Source organism: Eschscholzia californica, unplaced genomic scaffold (genome assembly GCF_041429995.1).
Source record: "Eschscholzia californica isolate CP2 unplaced genomic scaffold, dmEscCali1.0.p SCAF_5, whole genome shotgun sequence".
Classification (NCBI taxonomy): Eukaryota; Viridiplantae; Streptophyta; class Magnoliopsida; order Ranunculales; family Papaveraceae; genus Eschscholzia; species Eschscholzia californica.
The window spans coordinates 40,841,833-40,852,918 of record NW_028238472.1 but is presented as its reverse complement, the minus strand read 5'-3'; the positions used below and the strand labels follow the sequence as shown (position 1 = coordinate 40,852,918).

Genomic DNA, 11,086 nt, shown 5'->3' with positions numbered 1-11,086 from the left:
CCCTGCCACTGGCACCCAAAATCCAACATCCTTTTGTTGGGCTAACCACCAGGTTTGTATATAATCTTTAAAGTGGTGAATATCGTATATGGAAGACATGCATAATGACATTTCAACACTAAACTGTTTAGGCTCCGTGTAGGGGCGATGGGGTCTATAGACTCCCCTCGCCCCTATGTGGATATGCCACTGGGAGGATCCCTTCTCGAAACCCTCGTTTGGTTCTTCCAAACGGAGGTCCTTCGCCTGGTTTTTCAGACGAATGGAAGCTCATTTGCCATAACTTAGAGAGAGAAAGAAAAAGGTAGAGAAATGGAGAGAGAGGGAGGAGAGAGAAGATAGAGAGATAAGGAGATGATAATGATAAATTCGGCAAGTATTCTAGCGACATAAAAGAAAGGGTGTGTTTGAAAAAAAAGTTGTAGTTTTGCACTCCATTATATTTTATTCCCCATAGACTTTTCTTATTTCCATAACACTATCCAACATAAAACTAGTTATATCCATTTGAGCACCCTAAAATGTTTTAATTAAGCCCTCATTTACTAGTACAATTATGATTAGCTGAAATACTAAACAACCTAAAATTCAGACTGACCATGGGCTGAAAAGTGATGTAATTGACCTTAATTGATCAGATCGTTTCTCTATCCCCATGGTTTGACAAGTTAGGGCCGACTACATCACCTTTAGGTCTATGGTCGGCTCAAACTTCGGGCCCTTTAGCATTTTTCTAATGATCAGATTGAGGTAGATTGGATCAGATAGGTAGAGTTATAATTTTAAAATCAACTTTACATATCAAAATAAATGGATGTTTTATATTTTCGTTTGAGATCATAAAAAATGTTTGTGCAATTCTTCTTTTTTTTTGATGAAAAGAAATACCATTAAGATAAAGCGTCTATTACAAACCAATTAGAATTCAGAAAAGAAAGATGCAACATCATTCCATATTTTCTTATACTCATGAGTTCGTCCCCATTTAGCTAAAGCATCAGCATAGCTGTTACCATTTCTAGACACATGAGAGAAAATAATTCCTGAAAATTTATCTTTGATGATCTTGATCTGTCGGATGATACTTTTAGATTGCCATTGAATACATCCTTCATCACTGTTGATAGCTTGGATTATTGACTTGTTATCACTTTCTAAATGCACATAAGATATTTGAAGTTGCATCGCTCCTAGAAGCCCAGATAATATCGCTAAGCTTTCACATTCTTCCGCATGCTGCCCTCGTACAGTATCTGCTACTGCCATTAAAAAGTTGGCATCTGCATCACGCATAATGTAACCAATCCCCGCCTGTTCAGTAAGATTAATAAAAGAGGCATCTACGTTGATTTTGATATATGGTGTTGAAGGAGGTCTCCATGTTTGCATAACCGTTTTTTCCTTACGTTTAGTGGTAATGCAATTTTCTGTTCTGAGTGGCGTTGTTGTGGTGTTGTTTATCCTTTCTATCATCTGTACTGGATTCTGTCTATTCGTCGTAAAACAGTTTTCACATCTGGATTTCCACAGTAACCAAAGAATTTTAGCATACAGATTAATAGTTTCTTCTGCCAGAGACTTCCATTGTTGAATCCATTGAATAGTGGTATCAATGTGATCAGTTCTAACTTGATAATGAAACCAGATTGCCTTCGCAAAAGGGCAATGCAGCATTACATGATCAATAGTCTCCTCCTCATCACAGTTTGTACAGGAGTAATTATTTCCAATGAACTTGCCAATTCTAGCTTTGACTGGTAAGCTATTCGTACAACATTTCCACAGAAATAGTTTAATCCGAGGAATAGTGTTCATATTCCATATAAAGAACCAATCCATCTGGTCATTAGTATTATACATTGTATTGTTGCGTAAAAAATTGTACATGGATTTAAGAGAGAAATTACCTGATTTTGTCAGTGTCTATATGGCTTTATCCTCCTCATTAGGATTAAGATTGATGCTGAGTATCGCCCTGCAAATATCGTTATTGAAAAACATATTTATGACATTTCTTCTTAGTCGGTCAGTTTTCAAAGTTTTTCATATAGTTATGGGATTCATGCTAATAATAATGTTGTTAACCATACAAATGGAAGCAACAAGCCATATTAAAAGAGCCCATCAATATGTCACTTTCTAATTTACTGCCAGCGCTACTGACAACACGAACAAGAACAAATATGAATAAAGTTACATGTATATGTCAATCTAATTCGAAATAGAAGGGTGACATCTACATTTTGTCGACCTCTGAATTAGTCTGTTAAATCAACACATTTTAGTAGAAGTTGATATCTCTCATGCATAGGTCAAAATCAAATTAGACAGTGGACTAGGAAATAGTTGTCATATTGGTTGATATCTACTTGTGGTGCTAAAACAAGAAAAAAATGTACCAATATATTTATTTTTTCTTTCATCTAATTAGTACCTATCTCAACTGCTCGTCAATGATATTATACTTTTATTGAAGAAATGTCAAAAGATGATCGATCTTATCTTTGAATAAATGCAAAGTCAACAAAGCAATATAATAAGGTTTTAAATGACAAATGAATTTGGCCTCAACCTACATTCAACGTGACTACGTGAGCTCAAACTTTCGATATGATTTGCATTAAATCGATGATTTTTTCTGACAACTAATTAAGTATATACAACCTAAGAAAGCCTTAACTCATAAGTTTGGAATTTAAGTTAGGAGTAGAAATCGGACCAAAAGGATAAGAAAGAAATTTAAGGGTATTCAATAATTCATTGTTCATAACTCTGAGTAGGAAAAGCTAGAATCAACTTTATACTTAATAAAAATGGGTGAAAAGGAGATTTGTTTATTTAAAGGTTTGATGAAAAATAGAAATTGACCACTACACACAAAAATCCAAACCCTAAAAGAAACATATGGTAATATACATAAAAAGAGAGGGAGTCCCCCACTCCCATCTTCTTTTCTCAAAAATAAGTATTTAGTGGTATTGTGGGGACATGAGAGAGAAGAATAATTTTGTTTAAATTGTGGCCATTTTTTTATGTATTTTTGGGTGTTTTTATCATCACTAGTCTTGACAATTGACAAACATCATAATGTGTTTGATATATTTCAAACAAAAAAGAATAATGTGTTGATATATGGATGAAGGGGAATCATGTACACTCTAAACAATGCTAAAATTAGAAACAAAAATTAAGATTGGAAATCGAAAACAAACTGTCATGATGTTTAGCGTCAATGATCAATACCTCTGCCAATGGAAAGCGAATATGTAGAAAAACTCAAGCAAAGCCTTCAAATTTAGATTATACATATAAAAATTGTTTGTGGTTCATATATAAAATACCTCTACCAATGGAAAGCGAATATGTAGAAAAACTCAAGCAAAGCCTTCAAATTTAGATTATACATATAAAAATTGTTTGTGGTTCATATATAAAATATTGTTGCCCTAGAAATGCAGTGACAAATATAGGGCGCCCCTCTGTGAACTTTGGAAGGCACAATATTTTTGGGAGCAACCCTGTCAACAAACATTCTCGGCATAAACGCGTTTTTTCTAAAGGGTGTTATACAATTTAAAGGTAAAAAGGAAATCAATTTGTCCGGATGTTTAAGGTTTCAACCAGAGTGTACGCCTCTAATACATCATACCCGTTCTTTTTCCACGGACACCATAATGTTGATCATATAATGACCTTTAAAGGCAGAAGTGTCAATGGCAATATATGTGCTCATTCGTGGTTTAACTTAATGTTAATCCTATAATGACCTTTAAGGGCCAAAGTGTCTATGGTAATATATGTGTTCATTCCAAGGTTTTCTGTGAAATGATGTAATGACTCTTGGACTCCTTCAGAAAGCATCACAGACCCGCTCAGTAAAATTTCGTTGGACTCTCTCTTAGAGTTTTGTGGTTGTCACCAAAGAAAATTTGCGAACGTAGAGAAATTCGTCCGCTACATTTTGAGGTAGAATTCTATGGTTGTCATCTTTTTGTTAAGGGAGGACGGAGGCACTCATCAATTAGATTATGGGGTGATGTATCTTTGTACAACCCCTGATTTTTCTAGGAAGTAAACTACAATAGTTATTACATGGCATTGATATATCATCAAGATGTGATAAACATGACAACCGCCTACATATCAACCAAAGGGGGGCCTAGACCCAACTAACTTACCAAACATCCTAAAAGCCCAACTAACTTTGTAACTTACGAATGAGATTAAGCCCTAAAACCCTACTAACTTATCAATGAGCCTAAAATCCAACTAACTTATTTTTATTTATACTTTTAACAACCCAAAGGATTCCACCCCCTCTGGAAATAGAACCGGAGACCTCTAGGATTTTGGAGTATATGCACTACCAACTGTGTTATCAGTTGTTGGCAAAACCTTGATTTGGTACGCGTCCTTTCCACCATGTGTGCATTTGTAAAAAATGGTGTTTGCCTTTAAACGTACTAAAATGATTTTTGCATAAACAGGCTTCCACGGAGATTACGTAAGTTCCTTGTTCAAGACAAAGCCCACCTTAAAAATGGCCCAAATGAAATCCATATTTCTAATAAACAAATGGTGAGAACAATGTTCAATCCCAATCCAGACTAGTTTGATTGTGTCAACCGTAACCATACTTGCTTAACCACACGTCAGATTAAAACGATAAGGTTAGAGTAAAAAACAGGCCATGTTTTCCCGACTATAAGGAAGGTTTAGAAGATCAAAGATTACAAACTATTGAATTAGTTCTCCCATTGATAATCATAACATGTAACAACAATAACATCAACCAAACTGTATAACTAAACAAATTCACAATAAACAGAAAATGGGCATGAGATGAATATATAAGACTTAGAAAGTTCGCACTAATTTCTTTGAGCAGCAATGAGTTGAGCCATGACTGTAGCATACTGAACCACAGTGTGTTGATAAGAATAGTGATCTAAGAGACCAAACTCTGAAAAGTTTGGTTCGATGTGCATAAAATGACCAGGTAATGATCTTCCTGATAAAGTTTCTTGCCATAGATCGACAAAGTCTTCCATGACTTGCTTAGCTTTGTCTAGTGAAGAAAGCGGAAGATACTCTACCTGCAAGAAAGAAACAAGAAAACATCAACTCATTTAATACCACAAAATTTCGATCAACACTCTTCAAATTTTCTACTGTCACCAATCAAATTTTGACTCCAATTCTATACTCAAATTTAAAATCGATACAAATGGAGAATCGGAGAGTCAGCTCAAGCTCAACTTCCAGGTAGAATCCTACAAACAAAACTATTCTTATGCAGTTTAATCTACTTTTAGCTGTTAAGCTATCTTCTAATGGGGTTTATATGTTTGTCAAAACGCGTGTGGTAAGTGAATGAAACGTTATGATAATTTTACTAGGCACAAAGATTAAATGTAGAATAAGACCACTTTCGTAAAGAAAACATATTTCAGATGATCTCAAGTAAAAGTTAATCTCAAAATTAGTACCTCCATAACAATTCCTCTCAGATTTTCCGAGTGTATTGGAACAACTTTTCCAACTCTTAATTGAAAGTCACCAAGTTGGTATTGAAATCCCTATAAAGAAGAAACATGCACCAAGGCTTATAGTTTATTACCAATTTAACACAAACAACTGACAACATTAAGTAGTTCCATTTTAACTTCTAAAAATGGCGATAAAACAAATGAACTGCCCATGGGCCAAAAATTTCAGGTCATCCAGTGATCTTGTCTCTCTGGAAATATCATTTATTTCTAGAGAAGTAGATAAGGAGTCAAGGAAAGCGTACATATTAAATTATTTTGTTTCTGGTTGGTAACTTTGCTCGATTACGAGGTAAAACATTATCATTTTTCAAAATTCAGCCAAATGAGGATCTATTTTTTTCTCCTAAATGACATCTCAATATCATCTTTTACCACTTCCATCTACTGGTCAAATGTGAAACTTAATAGGATCCAAGTTTTTATGCAAGTTGTGATTGATTAATGCTTTAGGTTTTGGTGTCGTTGGGAGGTGGTATCAATAGTCAACTACGAGGGTGTTCATCCTGAAAGTTATCTCCTAATCAACAAAAGTATATGATCAAACAAACCAATATTTGTAATGCTACTTTAGCAACTGCTCCAAATCAATATGAAAACGGTTCTAACGACTAGGGGTACACCCCGACAGAATTTGATACGATAAACATTTTGAACAGGAAAACAGGTCGCATATTGCAGAGTTACTTGCTGAACCGCTGACTCGGGGGGTTCAGCCATAGATTAGCTTATGCTTGGTAGATCCCTCGGTAACTCGGCCCATTCTGCAAAACCTAACTAAGTAGCTTTTTGGAGAACAAAGTAATGAACTAAGCTAATAGATAAGATCTATGTAAGTTGTCCACCATGACATAAGTAACTCAAGTATGACAGTCAATGGCTACCGCAACCGAGTGGAAGTATAAAACATGCTACCTCTACTTCTAGGTAAATTGATTACAATGAAAATACAAACTAACTAACAGAAACAAATCAGGATTTGCTCGCCATGTCTTGTTCTTTCTAACGAACCGTAACGGGTTCTTACCAATGGCCTTTAAGACAATTCAACGGTAGTTATGTACTTATTTCAAGCGTACGTTAATGGACACAAACTTTGACCTAATCAAGGCAGATAATCTCAATTTGCAGCAGCAAATTCCATGTACAAAAACCATAAAGCTTTATGTCAGAAAAATAGGTAATCATCTTGTTATCACTAGGTATTTGCTTCGATAGAAAATGGAGAAAGTACAACAAAGAGTTCAAAAATAGGATTTTTAATTTTGGTCTTTAATCAAAGTAATGTAATACTAACTTAATTGAACTCATTAATTGAAATTAAAGTTTCACAAACCATAATTAATCAAAAATCAACTATACCCAAGTACAAAAATTGATTAACTTTTTACAAATTCAATAGGGAGAAAAGATCAAACCTCGAAATTAAGAGATACCCTTCCTTTATAAGACTGAGATTTCTCCATTATCATCTGAATTGTTGAATCAGCTTCCACCACAATCCTATGACCACGAATTATAAAGTAATACTTGTTTGGTTGTTCTTGAAGTGAAATACCCAATAAATCTCTTGGATACTCAGCTGCTGCACTCTGATCTAAATAGATAACAAGGTTTCAATATTCAAAACCCTAAAACTAGAAAGAGAAATTGATCATATCAGAAGAGGGGGAAATCAAACCTTTCAAAATGGGTCTATAGTAAGTGAGGGTAGCTTTCCATCTCCCTCCTTTTGTACCATTCATACTCTCAACACATTGAGAGACTTCTGTCAGAATTTGACTGTTAACTGTGGTTCCAGCATTTGGTTGCCAATGGAGAAGCCTAATCAACAAAATTCAAAGATTGGGTCTTTTTATAAGTGATGAATTAAAACCCTAAAATTTAATTTTTAACATTCAAAACTTCAAATACAATTTAGGGTTTTTTAGGGTTCTTACCATTTGATTGTCATCTTCTCTAACTGCTAGGCAAGACTGATCGTAGTGAGAAAGGAAAAAGCAGAAGGCATAAGGTTTTGGGTTTAAAGATGTGAAGAAATTTTATCGACACCCATTTAACTACAGGCACGTAAAAAAGAAAGTTATATAGACACCGCAAGATGTGAGCGTAGATAACAACTAGTTTTAAAGGCGCCTCTTGTCGTTGTTATTGGCGCCTCCTAGCACTTCCTTGACTTGGTAAGTGCGAGTAACCACGTTAGGTTGAAGGCGCCTCTTTTGGTACTGATATAGATATCTCAACAGGAATTTTTTCCACTCCCTTTTATTTTCTTCCATCCAAACGATAGATCTCCCAAAAATTCACATCTCCAAGCACAAAATCTCCTCACTGTAACTACCTCCACACAGCGATACTTGCACCTACCTTACTGTGTTGTCGTGTTCCATTTCAAGTACAACATGTGTTTTTTTTTTTAGCAAACCACCTGGGAGGAAGAAAGTTCCAAAAAGTTAGGAGAAACATCGAGGGAGCCTACGATTTATGTAGATAACTTGGTTTCCAAAGAGGTATATAAACAATACCTACCACATTATTAATTGTATGAAAACTACTAGTTGGTTTTTTTGGGTCCAAAAAGTTTTTGAACACGAACTCCAATTCGGTTTGGTCGTATTCGCTGGAACTAGATTGATTTCATCCCAAAATAACACAGTGACTTAAATAGACCTTTCACCAGTACCCTCGAACCGAAGTTTGATGGCCAATTCAGCTATGCTTCACCTAAATAAAATCCAGTAAGTAAATAAGCTTCTGAAGTTTTATAAGGTAAATTCGAACCGATATTTTATACGTTTTGCGGTTTTACACCACCCAATCGAACTCCAGTACCTTTCGTAACTAAATTTGGTGGAGCTGAGTCGAATCGTGCACCATATTTTGGTGGAGTCAAACTGAAATTTGTGCAAAATTTTGGTATTTTCATGTGATTATGTACTTCATTTATAGACATTGTAAGTAGAAATTCACTTTTAGTGACTTGAAATAGCCCAGTGTATCACGGAATCCTAGTTCCGCCCCTGCTCTTGAACCTTATGTAGAAGTTTTTAACTTTTAGAAAGACATGTAAAATCAGATTTTAGTTCCACTTAATTTTTTAAGAGTGCAATTTCCTACCACTAATATGGGGTACTTATGGGTAGTAAAATTTGAATTCAGTACCACTTTCAGATATGAATTTATAACATATAGAAAAAATGTATCCATAATTTTCCAATTGTGGAGATTAGTCTGCATGCTAACTTAGGGTCTCTTAAAACAATCATTTTGCGGTAATTCCTTAACTTGTTATATCGAAGAATTCTGAAGTAATAATTTGTTTTATTACATATTTAGTTGTTTTTCGGTTCTTACTTTTACATTATTCCTCCGATTAAGATCTTGACTAGCAAAAAGAGATACCGTCCAAGTTAATTGACTTATGTGAACCTATAATCTTATCTTACTCTAATGTTCAAATTCAATTACAAACCAAACAAAATATCACCATTTATATCTTTCAATTTTATTAGAGAAGAAGGGTTCATGTGAATTTCTTAAAATGGTGGGTACAGAACTTAATTAGATGTAAAAGATGAGGAGGTTACTCTAAAAACAATGTATTTGAAGCTAAGGTATTGGAACTAGTGCCAAGCAAGACCTTCCCATCAGAATTCAGGACTGGCATAATATCTCTGCCATTTTCTGCGATTTTCCCACCAAACAGACCCTTAAGGAGTTGATTTCCTTCTGTTTTTCCCGAGAATCTGCCAAACGCACCCTCTGGGAAAACGATTTTCTCGTCTTCCCGGAAATATTTTCCTCTCTGGAAAATAATTTTCTCACCTTCTTCAACCTCCTGTTTCTCTCTTTATCTTTAAGTTTCTTTCTCTTTTCTTAATCTTTCTGTTAATTCTCTCTCTCTATCTCTCTCACAAAGACAAAGTAATTAAAATCAAAGAGATATAAAATTGAAATCAAAAGTTACCTCCATTAAAGCTCTCGGGTTTCTCTCTCTCTCTACAAAATTCTCATATTAATCTCTCTGTCTCTCTCTATCTCTCTTTCTCTGTAATCTCTCTCTCTTTCTCACTAAGAAGAGAAGATTAACAAAGCAAAATCAAAAATAGAAAAAGAAAATCAACACTTCAAGCTTCGGTTCTATCTCACTCTCTCTCCCCTGTTCTTCTTCTTTTCTGTTCTATATCGTGATCATCCTTCTCTGTTTTTCTCCTCTATAAAACTGATGATATCCTCTCTTTCTGTAATCTTCTTTCTTATATAGACCCCCAAAAGATCAATTCAAATCTCGGCCAAAACAGGTTTGATCTCTTCCTCCAATATCTCTCTCTCTCTCTAAACCGAACCAACAATATTCTTCAATCTTTCTCTCTCTAATTATGTTTTGATTCGAACAGAATATCACCTTCAATCTCCTCTCTCTCTAGTGTATAGACCCGGCAAGACAAATTCGAGTTATCTTGAATTTGAATTTTGAGAGAAGATAATGGAGGGAGAGAGAATCACGTACTCGGGATTGGTTGATAAGAATGAGAGATTATGTGCTTCGCGGCTGGACGAACGAAGTTACAACTCATGCTTTAATCCGCCGCCACGTTACTTGATTTTATTTCGTCCGTTAGATTACTTCGGGTCGCGCAAATATCTCCGTGTACCTCTGGCTGTGACAGAAGGTAGCCCGTGACTTCTCCGGTTCGTACGATTTCTCGCCAGATGCATGCCACTTGTCCTTCTTGACTCTTGGTCCACCAAATTTGACCCGATCTTTGACTCGCTCTAATTTATTCATCCGGACTCCGATTAGACTTCTGTTTTCGCCTACGGGTTTGTCTTGGACTCTACTTTCCATCCGAGCACTAATACTGACCAAGAAGTCAGAATCAACAAATGACCAAAATGCCCCTAGTCTATATTCTTTCCGACTTTATCCGTTTTGCACGCGTAACTCTGTAAAAAGGTACCTGAACATAAAAGAGAGTAATTCGTGAGAGTAACTGCTCTAGAGAGACTAACTTGCCTAAATTAAGAGACTCAGATGGGACATTTCCATGTCTCATCAAACATCCCCAAACTTAGATTTTGCTAGTCCTCGAGCAAAACAGAAAAATAAAACTAAACCCATTTCACCACTTTCGTAGGGACCCACGATTGCACTTAGCCCGTGCAACAAGCCGTTAAACCTCTAGGTTACCCAAGAGGACGAGTTTTGTCTCGTGAGGGTTTGCAGTGAATATACCCACAAAATTCAAAAATCAAAGATGCAAAAGGGTTTAAATATGATGTGGACTAAAAATGTTCATCCGGTAGATTTTCAAAAGTTAATAGACATGAAATCTAAATCGACCAAACCATACAAATGCTAAAAATCCCTTCACTAGTAATCAAGACTCGAAGTGCACGTGACCAGCCAATATGAGTATCATTTCGGTTCTGAAAAGACAAGACTTCGATTACCGTCTCGATACATTTCGCCTCGACTACTGCCTCACGGTCATACACTCAAAAATCAAAGTCACTCAAGAATGGTTCACTCTATG

The 11,086-nt window shown here is 35.6% G+C and overlaps 1 protein-coding gene across 1 annotated transcript; it reads right to left on the bottom strand.

The window, feature by feature from the left end:
* Positions 1-4,730: 4,730 nt before the first annotated feature.
* LOC147539233 (mediator of RNA polymerase II transcription subunit 20a-like) lies at positions 4,731-7,574 on the bottom strand. The gene is made up of 5 exons (XM_086643814.1): positions 7,490-7,574; positions 7,231-7,373; positions 6,968-7,146; positions 5,490-5,579; positions 4,731-5,096 (listed from the first exon to the last, which is right to left on the bottom strand). The coding sequence occupies exons 1-5, from the start codon at positions 7,501-7,503 to the stop codon at positions 4,872-4,874; spliced, it is 651 nt and encodes a 216-aa protein (XP_086499940.1). The 5' UTR covers positions 7,504-7,574; the 3' UTR covers positions 4,731-4,871.
* Positions 7,575-11,086: the final 3,512 nt, after the last annotated feature.